Source organism: Geospiza fortis, unplaced genomic scaffold (assembly GCF_000277835.1).
Source record: "Geospiza fortis unplaced genomic scaffold, GeoFor_1.0 scaffold186, whole genome shotgun sequence".
Taxonomy (NCBI): Eukaryota; Metazoa; Chordata; class Aves; order Passeriformes; family Thraupidae; genus Geospiza; species Geospiza fortis.
This window is the reverse complement of record NW_005054331.1, coordinates 4222781-4240807: the sequence shown is the minus strand read 5'-3', so window position 1 is coordinate 4240807 and position 18027 is coordinate 4222781. Positions and strand designations below refer to the sequence as shown.

At 41.6% G+C, this 18027-nt stretch overlaps 2 protein-coding genes across 3 annotated transcripts in view; both read left to right on the top strand.

The window, feature by feature from the left end:
* Window positions 1-3785, top strand: part of LTA4H (leukotriene A4 hydrolase) — a 58287-nt gene extending 54502 nt beyond the window's left edge. Inside the window, exons 16-20 of the mRNA XM_031057538.1 lie at window positions 200-276; window positions 1090-1185; window positions 1707-1789; window positions 2502-2606; window positions 2919-3785. Of these exons, the coding sequence (XP_030913398.1) occupies window positions 200-276; window positions 1090-1185; window positions 1707-1789; window positions 2502-2606; window positions 2919-3039 (482 nt within the window). The 3' untranslated portion in view covers window positions 3040-3785. The remainder of the gene's footprint in view (window positions 1-199; window positions 277-1089; window positions 1186-1706; window positions 1790-2501; window positions 2607-2918) is intronic.
* A 2111-nt stretch (window positions 3786-5896) lies between these two features.
* On the top strand, window positions 5897-16829 carry HAL (histidine ammonia-lyase). 2 transcript variants are annotated; one of them, XM_005421606.1, is made up of 20 exons: window positions 5897-6228; window positions 6688-6748; window positions 6918-6945; window positions 7237-7311; window positions 7410-7482; window positions 7567-7633; window positions 7814-7851; window positions 7936-8061; window positions 8333-8472; window positions 9938-9985; window positions 10594-10741; window positions 10826-10921; window positions 11037-11095; window positions 11869-11949; window positions 12633-12698; window positions 12779-12944; window positions 15068-15202; window positions 15763-15871; window positions 15964-16033; window positions 16457-16829. In XM_005421606.1, the coding sequence occupies exons 1-20, from the start codon at window positions 5982-5984 to the stop codon at window positions 16595-16597; spliced, it is 1974 nt and encodes a 657-aa protein (XP_005421663.1). In that variant the 5' UTR covers window positions 5897-5981; the 3' UTR covers window positions 16598-16829. The 2 variants fall into 2 exon arrangements, with proteins under 2 accessions (XP_005421663.1, XP_030913426.1); XM_031057566.1 differs by lacking the exon at window positions 11869-11949 and having other exon boundaries at window positions 6001-6228; window positions 16457-16767.
* Window positions 16830-18027: the final 1198 nt, after the last annotated feature.

The following is an 18027-nucleotide window of genomic DNA, read 5'->3' as shown; positions in this document are numbered from 1 at the left end:
TCTTCTGTAGTTCATCGTTTCCTTCTCCAGATTGCATGTGATTTTCCTGAAAGTTGTGAAGCAGTTTGTAAACAGGCTGAAAGTCTTATAAATGTTTTATTGGAAAATGCCCTAGTGCTATGTAGGTGTATATAGCAGTAAAAATAGTCACTGTTAATGTTTTCAGTCTTTTATTCTGTGATTATTTCATTATGTGAACCTTTGTTTTTAATATTTGACAGGTATGATACGACACTATCAAATGCTTGCATTGCCTTGAGCCAAAGATGGATCCAAGTGAGTGGTTAAAGAATGCTGAAGTGTCTCTATTTTGAAAAGCTAATATTTTTTGTTATACAAAGTGAGCCATTCTCTTCTAAAATCTCATTTGTTGAGAGTGTGTATTTATAGTCACAGTATGGGCTGCAAGGGATTTTGCATTTCCCAGACTAGATGTTCAATGTAGAGTCAGGGATGAACTGTGACTTCTGTCTGTGAAGTGCAGTCCATATTTTAACAAGGCACAGAGCCAACTTCTTGTTATACATATGTAGTAACCAAACAGAAAATACTCTTTTTGAAACCCTGATACTATGGCTTGATTTAAAAACAAATGCCAAGGTACCTCTACATTACTGATTATATTGTATTAGCAGTAGTTCCTCTATGGTATACTGAAGTTAGTATGTATTTCCTATCAAAAACTGGTACATAAAGCATATTAATTAATACAATGTAATTTTCCCCTAGTTTGAAGCATAAAAGTCATACAATAGAGAATGCAGCATACCCTCATTTTGTTACCTCTAGCTTTTCACTGTACTTGCATCCTGTCTTTTAACTTTCTTTTTCTGAATGTTACTTTTTATAAAAAAGTATTTGATTTTTCACTTAACTAATAGAAAGACAGTGGGGATAAAAAGATCAGTGGAGAGAAAATAAGTGAAGAATACAAACATCAGACAGCAGCTGAAGTCCCTCCCTTCCCCTCATTGCACAGATACAAATCTTTAAGTGAAATGGCTCAACAGTGTGGATATCAAAACAGAAAATTACACCTGATTGTATTTTGAAATACCTATGAAAAATTAAGTAACTGTTCTCTTTTAGGCAAAAGAAAGTGATTTGGGCTCATTCAGCTCAGCAGACCTGAAGGAAATGTCATCTCATCAGTTAATTGAGTTCCTGGCGCTGTTGCTTCTGGAGGTAAATGCACACCTGGGATGACTTGATTCTGGTATCACAAAAGCAGACATAGAAGATCTAACGTGCTTTGAAATTAAGCTACTCTCTTTTAGATTTTGCTAAATTAATGTGCTCTCACCATGCATAGTTATTGAAAACTTCAGCCTTTCCTCCCTTATTATGTCTGGCTCTTCAGCTAATGAACAACATACAAACTGTTTTGGATTGAAAGCTAGAAACAAAACCATGAGGTGTTTGAATCGGTCTTTATTGGATGTTATAGTAAATAAGCTATAAATAAAATTGAACAGAAATACTTTGTCTTGAATGTTTCAATAGTACAGAATGTGGAAATTAGGTAATATTTATTCCTTGCCCCTTTCCATGCACTGAAAAGATAAAAGGAACAATTAAAATATTTATCGTGGTAGGATTTCAGTTTCTTTGTAGCACCAATCATCCTGAATTACTCTGTTTATTATTGAAATGTCTGGCTTGAAGTCTTCCTCTGGCTTATTCTGACTGTGCAATTTCTTTTTCAGGCACCTCTTCCATTGTCACATGTCCAACGCATGCAGGAAGTATATAACTTCAATGCTATAAACAACTCTGAAATAAGATTCAGGTTTGTTCTAGTATGGGCACTTCTAAAATATTAAATGTTTTCATAAAACAAGTTGTCCTGCTTCGCCTGAGACATCCTGTTTTACAGAACTGGGGCAGGGTTTGGGTTTGGGGTTTTGTTGTTGTGGCTTTGTAAATGCATGTGCAGGCATCGTGCTTGGTATCCTGTTATTCATGAATTGGGCAAATACAGTGTTCTAGTAGAAGAACTCCGTGGACAGCAGATAAGCTGTTCTTTATTTTAATCTGGCATGCTAGCAAAGGAACCTGATGACCTGATAGCAAAGGTTAAACATATTGTATGGTTTCTACTTCTTGTAACAAGATCAATTTCTTTTTAAAACAAAATAATAGCTGGTTTCAATTTCATTTGGTTGGTTGGTGGTTTTATTCATTGGTCAAATGGGACAAGTGCTGTACAGTTCAGTTCTGAGTGATGCAACTGGACACTATTGTAATATGAAAAATACATAGCTGCAGAAAATAATCTTCCATTTTGGAGGAGCTTGGCTGCAATCTTTTCCTGTTGTACAAAAAAGCTGATGTATGTAATGTGCTAGTCAAACACTAAATATTTGATGTTGAGCTAGAATCTCATTCTCATGATGACACAGCAGTGCTCAAAGCATTTATGGGAACAGAATCATTAGATAACCAACCACCATGTCACCAGAAATGAAATTATAAGTGCAACCTTTTTCTTCCACCTCCAGATGGCTGCGCCTTTGTATCAGGTCCAAGTGGGAAGCAGCTATTCCTCTGGCTTTAAAAATGGCAACAGATCAGGGCAGGATGAAGTTTACTCGACCATTGTTCAGGTAAAAGTAATCTCCAAATGGCAGGAGCTCATGCTGTTGACATTTCTAGTATAATGGAATGAATAATGCTTGAAATGCATTTATTGTACATGTTGAAGTGGCATAATAGAGAATTCTCTGTATGCTGTGAACAAGATTATCTTCAGAGGCGCTTTCCACTTGCTGACATTTTTGTGCGTAGAAAAAAGCTTAGTGCCAGGATGCACATTAAGGCAAAGCTTTTGAGGGAAAAGTAAAACCTTAGGAAAATCCCTGTTGTATTATTTTCCTGGATTTTTGTAACGGTGCCTCCCCCCACTCCATCTTTTACAGGGACCTTTACGGTTTTGACAAGAGTCGTGATCTGGCTATCAAGACGTTTCTGGAGCATAGGGCCTCTATGCACCCTGTCACTTCAATGCTTGTGGGCAAAGACTTGAAGCAGGACCAGTGACAAGTGTACTTATTTCTTTGAGATTTTTGTGTTGCTGAAAGAAGAGAGTGATTGCCCAAACTGTTGATATGCGTGCTTGATTATACCATAAAATGCTCTGCTGCTTTGGTACCTCTGTAACTTAAAATTAATTTTCCAAATCAAGTTCAGTACTGTCGCAGTAGATAGCACTGCCAGCAGACTCCAACTACTCCCAGACTCTGACTGCAGGCTTCCCTTGCAGACTCTGACTCCAGCAGGCTCCATCAGCAGCCCCTCACAGCAGGGCCAGTAAAAAAAGAAAAGCAAACAAAAAAAACCTCTTCCCTCTTTGTCTCTCTCCTTCTCTGTCTCTCCCCCTCGACCAGCTAACCTACTCTTTATAAGACCCATCCTCATTGGACACAGCCATGTCCCATTAAGGGCAAGGCAGTTCCTCCTCTTTGATAATTAGCACAGCTATAATTCATCAGGAGCAAGGTTGCTTGCAGTCCATTCTCCTACACTTTCTATTGTGCATTTCCAACTAAAGCAGCAAAATTGCTACGTCTCTGGAATTGAGAGAATGTTTTGATTACAGGCAATTTTTAGAATACACAAAAACTGTTCTGAGGTGTGGTCATTTGTCAGTGATAGAATTGAAGAACTTGGAAAATTAATTGGTGGATGGTATGGCTCTTTGTGCACAGCATTCTTTTCCGTAGCACAGTGGTTGAAACTTCAAGTACCTAAAGAATAAAAAATAAATCTTTTCATTCCCTACTTGTCTTTCTTGTCTGTGTATTGATCTGTACAAAAAGTTTTGATTTAATAGTTTTATTTATTCTTCTTTGTTGTGGGAGAAATTTTTATTATGAGTCCAAGAGGACAATGAAGACCAAAATGGTTTTTCAGCCCACTATTTATTTTCAAAACTTATTATTGTAGCGGGGGGGGCTAAAGCCCGAATCTTTCCTTACCCAGTTTGAGTCTTTTAATATTTGGATTTTTAAACTTACCCTGGGCGCTACTCCTCATGCTCATATAACAACTGGAGATAAGTTCAAAAACAATGGGAGGAGCTGTTTTTCCTGTATTTGTTGCAGCAGTTCCAGCCAATGGTTTAGATGATGCTGTGGCAAATGCTGCCATCTCTAGGCTGAGTATTGCAGCGAGTTTGGTAAGAACAGTTGGCATAAATTAAATCTGTTGGCATAGGGATAACCCATATCAAGGAGTGAAAACAAAACCAAAGAGTGCTGGTTTAGGGGAGGAGAGTGGCAGTATAATGCTGGCAAAAGGCTTGATTTAAGTCTAGCACTTAGGACAAGAGGGGAGCCTGTCAGCTGATTTACTTCAGAGTTTTGATCTGTATAAGCTTTCAGCTTTTGGTTTAAACCCAGGCAGTGACTAATCCTCACACAGCCACTCGCTCTCTCCCTCATGGGATGGGATGGGGGAGAGAATTGGAAGAGTAAACTCATGGGTTGAGATAAAGAAAGTTTAACAGATAAAGAAAAAGCAGCGCACACAAGCAAAGCCAAACAAGGAATTAATTCTGTGCTTCCCATGGGCAGGCAGGTGTTCAGCCATCTCCAGGAGAGCAGGGTTACTTGGGAAGACAAATGCCATCACCCCAAATGTCTCCATGCTTCCTCCCCCTTCCCCTAGCTCTATATAGGAGCATGAGCTCTGGTCAGAGGAGGGGATATCTGATGTTAACAGGCTCTGGTTGGAGTTATCAGATTGCAATGAAAACTGTCCTTGGTTTATAAATGCCTTCTGTCACTAGTTTTGGGGTAACTTGCATTTTGTTGTAAAAGCCCATGGATCATATACAGTGCTTTGGCACTTAGAGTTCCTGCTGCCAGATAATCCTAGTTTCTTGCTGTCAGAGTCAGAAAAAAGAAAGCTGTTATCAGGCATGGCTTTCTCTAGCATGGTCCTAGGTAGCTCTGCTGGGACAGTGTCTCCGACCAATGATAACATTCCCTACAATAGATAGGGAATAACAATATAACAATCCCTACAATAATTAAACCCTAGGTAGTCCCTTTGTTTAGGAACACTAGTGTGGGAAGCATGGACTGTAAGTGTTGTTACCCTTTTGCTTTTAAAACCAGAGGTATTTTCAAATTCTGCGTGTACAGGATTATTGCTAAAAATTTTTATTGGCACCATCTCAACAGTTATCTCCATATCTTTTCCTCTTTGCATTTTCTGCTTGCAAAGGAAGCATGGCACAGCAGCACCAGGCTTGATAGTGTGCAGCTGTGGCCTAGTGTTTGTTGATACCTGTTCTTGTAATATCCTCCACAGCACAAAGGAAAACGTTTTAGAAATTAATTAATCTTTTCTTACCTACAGTGAAAAATTAGTTTTCAACTTGAACATGGGACCAGTTAAAGCAGGCTTGCTGCCTCTACTGCCTGCTTTTATCTTGCTCTGGATAGAGCTGTAAAAGTATACTAGAATCTTCTTGCAAGTCCTAGCAGCTATGAGCAGCCCATATTCCCAAGGTGCCTCTCTTGCAGCCCTGCCCCTTGATTTTTGTTAGTGTGATTTGCTGCTGGGCAATAGCTGTTAACTCATGTTAAACCCTTACATTTTTAAAACAGTTGCACTGCATCTTAGTCTGATTTATCTATTCCTGGTACATAAGCTTCAGCTCCTAGTTTTTCATTTCTATATTCCTGATGTGATCTTTGGAATAAAATTCCTGTGGAAATAGCTAGGGGGGAGTGTGCCATTTCTGTGAAAAGGGTGTGTACCCTGGGTTTGGTTTGATTGGACAAAGTCAGCCAAACACATTGATCTCGTTTATTTACAGAGGTGAGGATGTTGAGGGTGGGTTTTTCTTCTATGTGATTGCAACATTGGGCTCTAGATAGGCACAGTTCTTCAGGCCATCATCACATGGTAAATGTGAGGCTGCTGCACGCTGCAGCCCTTCTTGGTCAAGGAGCAATTTCTGGAGGGAAAGCATGCCGAGGTACACGGTGCACGTCCGAGGAGAGTGGCTGGCAGTGCCATGCCTGAGCTCCACAAACACCATTGAGTGGCTGGGAAAGGAAGCTGTGAGACGGTACATGAAAAACAAACCTGACAACGGGGGATTTGCCTCAGTGGAGGAAGTAAAGTTTTACATTCGAAGGTGCAAGGGACTTGGCTTGCTGGATCTTGATGATACTGTGGGGGATGCTCTAGAAGACAATGAATTTGTTGAAGTTGGTAAGCAAAGCCTTAAGCATTGCATTGTAGAATGTCTGTGTTGTCATCTGAGTCAGCAAACTGTGGCTTTATCTAGATTCATCTAAAATTGCACCTGAGAGATTGTCTACCTCTGTAAATTTTGTAAATAAATGAGCTTTTATGGAATAATGTCCAATAATTTAAGAATATTTAATTTTTAAGAACAGAACTACATAAAAGGTAGAAGGTACAGGATTCAATATATATATCTTTTGTACCTGCTGTTCTATATAGTGTAAGCTGTTCTGCCTTAGCCTTTGGAATACTTTAAATAAATACATAGTTCCTTGTTATTTTCCCAGAAGCATGCAAGTATGTTCAGGGCTGATAACTGGAAATTAGATTTCTTATTGCTGTGAATTGTAATAAATAACAAATTAACTTATGTAAATAATGCAATTTAATCCTGTATGTGTTTATTCTGCATATTTCTTCTAGTTATAGAAGGAGATATAATGTCTCCAGATTTCATACCATCTCAGCCAGAAGGAGTTCATTTGTATCCTTTTTGAGTGCTTTGTGAAGTTTTTAAAATTACAGATTTATAATTTTCTAGATTGCCTGCATTTTTTAGAGTTCCTTCATTCTTAAAACACATTGCCAGCTGTAATTGAGTGGTCACTGCCTGTGAAATCCTGTCTGCCCTTTTTCCTTTACAAAACTTTCAGATACAGCAAATACCGAGAACCAGAACAGGTAAGAATCACCAATGATTTTACAACTCAGTAACAAATCCTGCTACTCACCAGAAAATGCTGAGTTCAGCCAGCATTTCACAAAAGCAGGGGCTATTAGATTGGCTGGGTCTAGGAAAAAAAATTACAATGTGCTTATTATGTTTTTGTTACCCGGGTTCCTGTCTTATGAATAAGCATGAAGAAGCTTCCTGTCGTTGCTGAGTTGTGACTGTATTCTTTATTTATTGTAATTATTAAGCAACTTTGTATGTATCCATATCCCAAACTAAAAGGTTGTTCTTTGGTGTAGTATATTTCTTTAGATGGCAACAGCTTAACAACGGAGGACTTGCTCAATTTAGGAAAGGGACTCTACAAGATAAAGGTAAAAATTCTGAACAAATGCAGCTGAAAATTACATGTTTATTTTTCTACAGGCAAATAATGACAAATAAACTAATATTTAAACTACTTATGTTTTAGCTCACAGCCGAAGCTGAATCAAAAGTCAAAAAATCACGAGAAGTGATTGAAAGGATCGTAAAGGAACAGACAGGTAAATATTTTTGCTTTTAACTACTAATTGTTTAGAAGACTTCATCAGGTTCCCTCCTTAACCAGCAGTGTACATTTCTTGCAGTTGTTTATGGAATCACCACGGGTTTTGGAAAGTTTGCCAGGACTGTCATTCCAAACAGCAATCTGAGGTATGTTGTGTGTGCAGCCTTCTCCGTCCCTTCTTTTCAGGAAAGGAAGAAGAGGGAGCAGTTTGACCCTGTAGTTGGGGTTAAATGAGAGAGCTGCTTCAGAAATTCCTTCTGTTTTGTGCAAAATCAAACCTGATGAGACTTTTTTTGAGGTTTAACGTATTTTCTTTTTTTCTGTAGGGAGCTTCAAGTGAACTTGGTTCGTTCACATTCTGCAGGTAATGAGAGATTGCTTGGTGTTTCCCTTTTCTGTGCTTGTTGGTAGCAGGTGAGTAACCGAGAGGGTTCTGTTACTGTTTCAGGTGTGGGGAAACCTTTGACCCCAGAGAGAACTCGCATGCTGTTGGCCCTGAGAATCAATGTCCTAGCCAAAGGATACAGTGGAATATCCCTAGAAACCCTCGAGCAAGTTATTGAAGTGTTTAATGGTAAAAAGATGTTTAAAGAAAATCTTCCTTTCCCTTTTTTTTTTTTTTTTAAACTGTTTTGTTAAAGGGTGTGGGTCAAGATGCAGATGCTGATCTTTCAATTTGGTAGTTGTGAGATCAGGACTAGAGCTGCAACAAGAGTAGTCCTGCTGGTGCCATTGTCCATGATTGTAGGCTGTTACTGTGGCCACACTTATGAGCTGGCTTCTCTGTTTTCCAAGGAGTGTATCAAGGGAAGGCTCTAAAAGGAGTGATTTTGTTTTCTTTCTAGCATCCTGCCTTCCTTATATCCCAGAGAAAGGGACAGTTGGAGCCAGCGGAGACTTGGCCCCTCTCTCTCATCTTGCTCTGGGATTAATTGGAGAGGGAAAGATGTGGTCCCCGAAGAGTGGCTGGGCTGATGCTAAATATGTAAGATTTGTGCAGCTAGTAGTTTCTGTTTTTTAGCTTGCTGACTCATTTTTCAAATTGCATGCAACTTTGAGAGAAAGAGAGCTTTTACGCAGATTAGTAACATGTACAAATCTTTGGATTTTCTCTCCCAGTTTGAATTGGGACTAGGTTGCCTTTAGCTACTCATCCTCTAACTTGAGAAAGGTGGATCCATGGAGAATACAAGAACTGACTCACATGTCACTGGAGCAGACATAAATAAGCAGCATGTTATTGACCCCTAAAGAGATGTCATGCCACAGTACTGCTATACAAGATACTACAGTGACATCATTTATGAACTGGAGAAATGGAGAGAATATGATACCAACTATGAAAGAACCATTACTCTATCTTCAGTTCCATGAGCATCAATACTTTCCTAAAAAATCCAACATCACCTCTCAAAAGCTGGGTGTACCTGGAGATTTACTGGAGGCAAGATCTTTGCAGTAAAATTTCTACTGATTTTATAGTGGCTTTAAGTAAATAGACAGGTTTGGATATTTCATTTTTGATAAATTGGCTGGGGTTACTTTATATCATTCTCCTTCACAATATGGAGATGTTACAATGAAATTAGTTTTTAATCCATCGTTATTCTGCCACCAACACACCAGTAGATTGATCTTGTGTTAAGTATCTCCAAGTCCAGCCCCTCCAAAGTCTTTCATGGTAGTTTGTTCTGCTACACCTGTAACTCCTACCCATGAATATTTGAATACCAGACTCATTGATGGATTGATGGGTGGACATCACTATAGATTGGAGAAAGATTGAGGACTACACAGGGAGAGGAGTAAGGAGGAAGCAGACCAGTGTGCCCTGGACCTTCTAGACCAGAAGGTATAACTGTACACTTCTGAGGTGCATTACCTCTTCCATTGGACAGGGTGAGAGGATTGAATGAGAAATAGGTTATGCTGTTTCTACATTTTCTGCAAGAGCAATTGCCCTATAGAATAGACATGTGCAGAATAAACTAGATAGGACTCCTCCTGTCACTAGAGATTTTCTATAGAAAGGATTAGGGGTTGTTTAAAAAGGAATAATTTATGCCAAGGCAAAATGCTATGAGGCAGAGTGTAGGCAGAACAGCCTTCCCAAGAGGTTTCCAGCCTTCTTTCCTATTGCCCTCTCCCATCATCTAGAACATGGTAGATGTTAATGGGCTGTGACAGTGATATATCTTGCTTCAGTGCTCCTGCTACCTTCTTGCATTGGCACTAGGAAGTGAGGGGCTAGTTTGGAAGCCCTTTATTTAGCCCAGCAGAAAAAAATGTGTTATATGTGTGTGATGTAAAGCTCTTTTTCTCCCATCACTTAAGAAATTCGTTAATATTTCTCTTCGTGGAAACATTTAAGTTTTAGTGACTTAATTTTGTGCCTTTAGTGACTGAAAAGTATTTTTCTTTAACTGCCTTGGCATTTAACTCCTTTACAGGTCCTGGAAGCTCATGGACTGAAACCAATTACCTTGAAACCAAAAGAGGTAATAAAGTATAATGATGCCAGCTGATGAAAAAGAGCATAGTCAATCACTATTTGCTTTATAGGTACAATAAAAGCATTACATTAATTAATAACAATTTTAAATCAAACTTCAGAAGGATAATGATGAAGTGTTGTCAGGAGTGGGATTCACCACTCCTAGTGTCACCTTACTTGACTTGAAATGTCAGACCCAAGCTTGGTGTTCAGATTGGCTCTGTGGTCAGTGGAGACAGACAGGTCTCTTTCAAAAGAACTTTATACCATCCTGAAACAGCTGCCCAAGAGGCACCTTCAAGGTACCTCTCTGCCCTCTGGCCATAACAGGAGGTCAGATGCCTGACTTGAAGCAGGTATCTGACTTGCTTGGAATTACTGGTGCTCCAAGGATGTCTGCAGTGACTTAATGGGGTCATGAGCATTAACACTTTATGTAGCAAAGATGCTCAGTCAAGCTGTGCATTTTATGATTTCAGGATGGTCCAAAAAGCTAGGCAAAGATCTTTGACTCCTTCATGTGAGAAGGAGAATTGTCACAGACACGGGGAATTGTCACAGTGTGTGGAATAGCTGCAGTGAATTCACTTGACATCTGCTCTCCCTTGGAAGGGTCTGGCCCTCATCAACGGGACACAAATGATCACCTCGCTGGGATGCGAGGCGGTGGAAAGAGCTGGAGCTATAGCGAGGCAAGCTGACATCATTGCTGCCCTTACACTGGAAGTCCTGAAGGGTACAACGAGGGCCTTTGACACTGGTGGGTACTGGGCCCTTCCTGTCTGTTTGCTAAACAGCTCCTGACAAGACAGGCACAGCCTGACAGTCTAACTTCTCTTACTAGATATCCATGCGGTGCGCCCGCACCGAGGGCAGGCTGAAGTGGCCTTTCGATTCAGATCCCTTCTAGATTCTGACCACCATCCATCAGAAATAGCAGGTGAACAATCTTAACCTTCACCCTCTCAGGTTACCAGGACAGGCTGGGTCCTTCAACTGGACACAGTGCTTTTGTGTAAGCAATGTCTGGGTTTTGCCCTCATTGTGTCTTGTAGAGAGCCACAGATTCTGTGACCGAGTTCAGGATGCGTACACAATGCGCTGCTGCCCTCAGGTAAAGACTGACTTTTAGATCCTTCTGTAAAAATAGACAAATGATGGTGAAATTTCCACCTCAGAAATAGTGGTTAGTTAGGTGCTGTCTGACACTGTTAGAGGAAGTGGCTTTAATTTGCCTCAGTAGTGTTAATGGAGACATGCAATTTGTTGATCATGTGCGTGTACACATCAGGCAGCACCTAACAAAGCTGTGTCCAGGTCTGGAAGAGGCCAGAGGTCAGAAGCAGAGGGAAATTGCTGGTTTCCATGCTTGCAGATTTTGCAGGGATTTTCTTCTGCATTGGTGTTAGTAACATGAACTGGGTGTTTCCAGAAGCCAACAGAATGTAGTATCTCAGATATATTGGAAGTGCTCAATCCTATGCATTTTAACAGGAGCAAAGCTATTAAATCAGTGGAATTAATGAAAGTTAATTAATTAATAAGAGGTTTTGTTTTCTGTGAGAGTTTGTAAGGCTACTTCTTCCCTCATAACACGTCTGCCACTGAATAAATACCTTCCATTTAGGTAAACCAACTCAAATAAGTAAAGAATGTCATATTCAGATTAGTCTTTTGGCAAAACTGCCATAATAATAGTAAATACCATCTTTGAAGGGTCTAGGATTGGCAGTGATGCTCCTGATGTTAAAAGCAAACCACAGAGCATCTTCCATGTGTGAAAGTCGAGTGGGATAGTGGGAAAGAAGGTCCCTGCAGCTCAGTCAGCATCCTGAAAGTGAACTAAGTGCAGATACTAAGCTCAAGCACTAATGTCTTTTGTTCTAGGTCCATGGAATTGTAAATGATACCATTGCTTTTGTGAAGGACATAATAACAACAGAAATCAACAGTGCCACAGACAACCCTGTATCTTTTTGATTACTTTATTACTATATAAAATTCTGCTTGGCCTTTTTTATTCTTCTGTATAGTTACTCACACTGGAGGTAAAAAAGTCATAACTGGCTTTGGTCAATAACTGCCACTGTCTGCAACCTCTCTTCCTTTCTCTGTGACTGCATTGAAGGATTTCTGTCAGCTCTGTAATGCAGGGCTGCATTTCTGTCAGCACTATAATGGTGATGTACATAGCATCATATCAATTGCTGATAAGCATTATTGCTTCTAATCTTCTAAACATCTTTTTACCTTTAATTAGAATCTAATCCAATTCTTCTGATTGGAAGTAGTCCAATTCTAATTTGGACTAATTAAGTGCCAAAATTTTAACTGTCATGGAGGGAATCTGTCAAGGAACTGAAAATCTATGCTAGGATCTGAACAGCTGGGTTTTTTTGCACCCTCGATCAAAGACCTTCCTTTATGTAGCTTATTTGAAAAAATACATGTCAAAATTATTCCTACAAATTTGAAGAACTGAGATTCTGTCTTCATTTCCTGAGAAGTGGAAGTGTGGATGCAATATAACGTGCTTGCAAATAAAAGCCTATTGGCACAAACAATCCTTCATTTAAGATATTCTGACTACTGGCAGATATCACTCATGTAAACTGTATTTCACTCATGTGGGCCTTAACTTCTCCTTAAAGATGGTGTTTGCTGAAAGAGAAGAGACCATTTCTGGAGGAAATTTTCATGGTGAATATCCTGCAAAGGTAATTCAGCATTTGAAGAAAGGAAAAAACTTTTTCTGGTTTGTTTTTTTCATCTGGCTAAATGAGATGTTCTTTTGTAGGCTCTGGACTATTTAGCAATTGGTGTGCATGAACTTGCTGCAATTAGTGAAAGAAGAATTGAGAGGCTCTGCAACCCCTCACTCAGTGAACTGCCTGCATTTTTAGTCACTGAAGGAGGTCTGAACTCAGGCTTCATGATTGCACACTGCACAGCAGCTGCCCTGGGTGAGTGCTTGAGCAATGCCATAGAGAGAGCAAGCTGGAAAGACTGATTTTTTTCAAGACAAATGCAATCTAATAGTAGATACAAAGGTATCTGGCTCCTATTTTCTGTCTCCTCTCCATGTACTCTGTGCTGTCTTGTAAAGTATGAGCACTGGGTGTAGCTGCAATTGTTTCAGTTCAGGGTTCCTTATTCTGCACCAACCCTTGGACATGTTCAGTCCTCTGAGCATGCAAACTCTGAGTGGATTTTGGTGGGAAGGCTTGTCCCAAAGGTGGCCTGATGCCCTCAGTACTGGCTGTCTCCATTTGGAACATCAGTATCAGACCCCACAGCCCTCAGAAGACTGGAGTTTGCAGGGCTGGCTATTGGGGGAGCACTGAAATTAAATATCACTTCGGTTTTTCCTCTAGTACTCATGGCTAAGGCAACAAGAAGCCTGCTGGCTGCTGGCATACTACAGTTCAGAGGTTCAGGGAAACATGAGCCAATATAAACATGCTGTGAGAAGAGAGTAAATTTTAAAAGTTACAAACAAACACAGGAACAGAGGATATCAGTTAAATGTGTACATAAACATTCTGCAGAAAAACAAATTAAGTAACTAAATCAAGAGGCTAAAGGAACCCTGCGTAGAGGCTGATTTGGGAAGTGTGTCTGGAAGAGGAGCCTGAATGCTCATCCCTTTGTTTAATGGCTGGAAGCTTTACTTTAGGCTGGGCAGAGTTTAGGATGGCTCCAGGCTTCAGCTGATTGCATGGCTTCAGGTTTCACTGCATACTTCTGCAATCTGGAGTGACAGATTCTGGAGTGTTCACGATTTCTGCTGCGGGAAATTAAAATTACAGCCCTGCCTCTGTTGACACTACAAGTCCATGGGTCAAAATCACCTCATCCTGATCAAAACAGCCAGGTTTTATCTGAATTTTTATCTGAAGTTTGAGTTCCTTTTATTTTTCTTAACTTCTTTTTTAATCACCAATATTTTTCAAATCACTCTGCCAGTTTCTGGGTTGTTTGTGTACCAGCTAATGTTTTTCACCCCCAGGGTTAATAGATAAATCTGAAAAAAAATTTGCAGATATTTTGCAACACCACTGGATGTGTGTGTCTGCCCCCGCTCCAGCAGCTCTGTGCCTGCCAGAGCAAGCTGTGTGCAGTGATCACATGCAGCCTCTCTGGGACCTGCCATCACCTGCCTGAATGTGCCAGCTGGGCTCTGGTCCTAGACTGTCACTCCAGCCTATTTGCAATTGGTGTCACCACCTCTCTGTTGCTCCTGTTACTTTTCTGAAGCCGCTAATTTGGCGAGAGCGCTACACAGCATCCTGCTGGGCTTCAGAAAGAAAAGGCCAAGTGCAGCCAGAGTGCTGTGAATGCAGACTGCATTTCTTCTCTTTTAAAGAGTAGTTCTCAACCTCAAATTGTCATTGAATGGTGCCTAAGGCCTCTCCTGCAACCATTTGCCTGTTGCTTTTGGATACAGCATGAGAATTTACTCCAGATCTTGCACCTGGCTTTCAAAGCTGGAGTGTGTCACCCTCAGGGATGTGGGCAGCCTTGTAGTGAGGTGAGGGAGGGAGAAGGTTTGTGTTGCATTTCCCCATCTTTCTAGAGGAAGTTCTGAAAATGCCTCAGCTGCAATGAGCAGACCAGATGCTGATCTCTAGCTGTATTCTTGAAAGCAGGGGAGGGGTGATCTTCGTGACCAAAACCCGAGGGAGCCAATGCTCTTTACAGCCCTAGAGCAGCAGGTAGAACCAGGCTTGTATTTCAGTTATGCTGTCTGCTCTTCTGCTTCAGTTTCCTCCAGGCCTTTGAGCCACAGCAACTCGAACTGGAGATAAGGGAGTGAGGAGTGAGCCCTCATTCCATATTTGGTTAATATTTGCATCGAAAGACTGCTGTTGCTTAGTGTTTTCAGAGGCAATTGTAGTTTTCAAGATGGTTATTACAAATTACTCAGTCCAGGTAAAATACTGATGCATCCTCAAAAGAGGAGCAGTATTTGGACTCAAGGTGGTGGGCATGTCCCCCACGTTGCCCATAGCTTCTGCTGTCTCATGCCAATTCTGCTGTCTCATGTCATGAAGGACACTTCATTCATTGTGCTGGGTTTTTGCAGTGTCTGAGAACAAAGCCTTGTGCCACCCCTCTTCTGTGGATTCTCTCTCAACCAGTGCTGCTACAGAGGATCACGTGTCCATGGGAGGATGGGCTGCAAGAAAAGCCTTGAGAGTTATTGAACATGTGGAACAAGGTAAAATTAAAATTCTGATTTCCAGACAGATCTTGAATCATGAAAATGAGGAGCTAAGACCAATAATGATCAGATGTGAGATAGGCAGAGACAATGCAAACTTTTCCAGACAGAAGACTCTCTTCCAAAGTGCTGTCATTTTCCTGGTGTTCTCATGTGAGCTCTGGCAAACTTTAGAGGGAGAACTTTCATTTTTAGCTCAGGCTCCTTTTTTCTCACTGCAAAAGAAGCTTTCTGATTTATGATGAACATTAATTTGAGTATTCCAGTTACCCTGGAAGAGATTCCTAGGGATTTAAGACTCTGATGACCTGGTACACTTGAAAGGTCTGTACAACAGCACCCAAAATCTGCTTGCTGAGGCTGGCACTGCCCCCAGCATCACCCATGAAATGATTCTGCCACTGGGCTGGCTCTCTGGGGGTGGGGACCCACTGGTTTTTCACCTTGCCTGAACCATATGATATGAGTGAGCACAAAGGCCAGGGGTAGCTTTAGAGAGGAAACCTCACCTTGAGCTGTACCTGCCAAACATCCCTTTGGCTGCTCTGCTTTCCCAGTCCTGGCCATCGAGCTGCTTGCCGCCTGCCAGGGCATTGAATTCCTCCGCCCTCTGAGAACCACCACCCCATTGGAGAAGGTCTACGACCTTGTGCGCTCTGTGGTGAGGTAAGAGCAGGCAAACACGTTCCCCAGGGGCTGCCTGCCTGGAGAGCAGCTGCTGGCAGTGGGGTTAGTGTTTGCCCAATGTCTCCTCACAGGCCCTGGATAAAGGATCGCTTCATGGCCCCAGACATTGAAGCAGCTCACAGGCTGCTCGTGGAGCAGAAGGTGAGTGCTGGCTTTTGGCTTCTGTGTAGGATTGTCTAGAACCCTTTTCTTTGTCCATGCCAGCTGCTGGTTTTGCTGCCCAATCCTCTTCATGGTCAAGTAGTTTTGTATCAAGTGGCAGTGACTCTCTCCCAGCTATTGCACACTGACCATTAGCCTGGTAACAAGACAAGACAGAGTATTTTTGCCTTGAATCCTTTCACTTTGTCCCCTTGGAGCTGTATCCTTTCCCATTCCTTGTCAACTCCCTCCACATGCTCTTCCCTAAGCCTTGCTTTATCTGCCTCTCTGGTTCTGCTCCTCCCATACAGCATATCCCACCCAATAACTTTTCTTCAAGGTTTCTTGAACTCATGCATTGATGTCTTAGCTGACCTTTTCTTTGCCTCTGACACTGTGCTGTTTCACATTCTTTTTCCACAGGTGTGGGAAGTGGCCTACCCTTACATTGAAAAGTACAGGAGGGAACACATCCCTGAATCAAGACCCATTTCACCTACAGCTTTCTCCCTGAGAATGAGTGCAGACGATAGTCATGACCACAGGCATCAGAATGAGCTCTGAGTTGTGATCCTCTGGAAGAGAGCAGATCCTTTCCAGAACCTTACCTGAGCATGGCTGTTCTACTCACACTCAATATGGTTTCTCCAGGTGACCTAGAAGACCTGACTGTCGAGCTCAGAAGCACAAATAGATAGTAAAAAAACTCTCATTGCTTTCCTCATGTGTAAAAGACACCTTTGTCATGATGGTGTGGTTTTGACTGAATTTCATTAACTTCTGAATACAAGTCATTCAGACTCCTGATGAAACCAGTATTTGTTTTGTCAACATTTTGTTTGTTTTCTCTCCATTTGTGCTAATGATATCAAACAGCCTAAGTTTGATATTCTTACCTTTTTTCTCCCCCCTTGGGTAACTGCTGTGATCCCCTTCATTTTGCCACAAGCATGATTACCTTTACCCTTAGTTCTTCTCTTTTGCAGATCATATGTGAGGTATAGGCTCTTGTATAAGAGGAGCATTTTTAGAGCAGGTGCTTCACAAATCAGGAAAGCTGTGTGCATAGGAATGTGCTATGGAGATCACTGCTCCAGAACAAATATATTCTATTCTGGTGATGGACTACATTTAATGCAGCTTTCCAAGAGCTATGGGCTCACACCTGCAATCAATAAACTGAGGCTTCATATATGGTTGTAGCAATCTATTTTCCTGTCACTTGTGTGATGATGAAAATGTAAAGCAAAAGCTTAATTTGGAAGTAGGACAGGTGACAAAGGGGCCAGAAAAGGGAGAAGAGCAGGTGTAGGACTAGTGCATGTGAACCAGTGCTGAGGTGATACCACCAAAACCTACAGTCCCATGGCTCCCCAGGTCTCTGCCTGTCTGTCAGGGGCCCTGTCCCCACAGATGGGATCATGAGTCAGTGTGCCCTGTGTCACAACACTGACCTCTGGCACAGGCTTTGTTTTGCAAGGGAAGAGTCAGGACATGGATTTCACCTCATGGCGCAGTGATGACAGGGCAGTACTGATCTGGCTGAGGGGCATTCAGCACAAGCTGAAATGGCATGGTAAATGTGCTCTGAGGAGAGGGCTCATGCCTGCTGGCAACCTAACAGGTTGCCAAATGCTTTGGGCATTCAGAGAAGAGATTCTGGGCCCTGCTTCCCACTCACCTCTGCTTTTGGCTGTTGGGACCAAGGGATCCCCAGCACACTGCAGCACAATGGACTCAGGTTTTGCACTGTGTCTGTGCAGAGCTGAGAGGCACCACTCTGCCTGCACCCTGCATTTAAGAAATGCCTGTGCTCCTTCCCTGACAGCCTTCCCAAATCCCTGTATAAACATTATTTATGAAGGTTGTCTTGGGCAGAATGGACTGTGCAATCACATACTTGGGATGTTCTTTCAAGCTTCATAAAAACAAAGTTCCACACCCACATCTGGTACAACATCTGCTCGCAGGAAAACACGTCAGGTGGCAGGAAT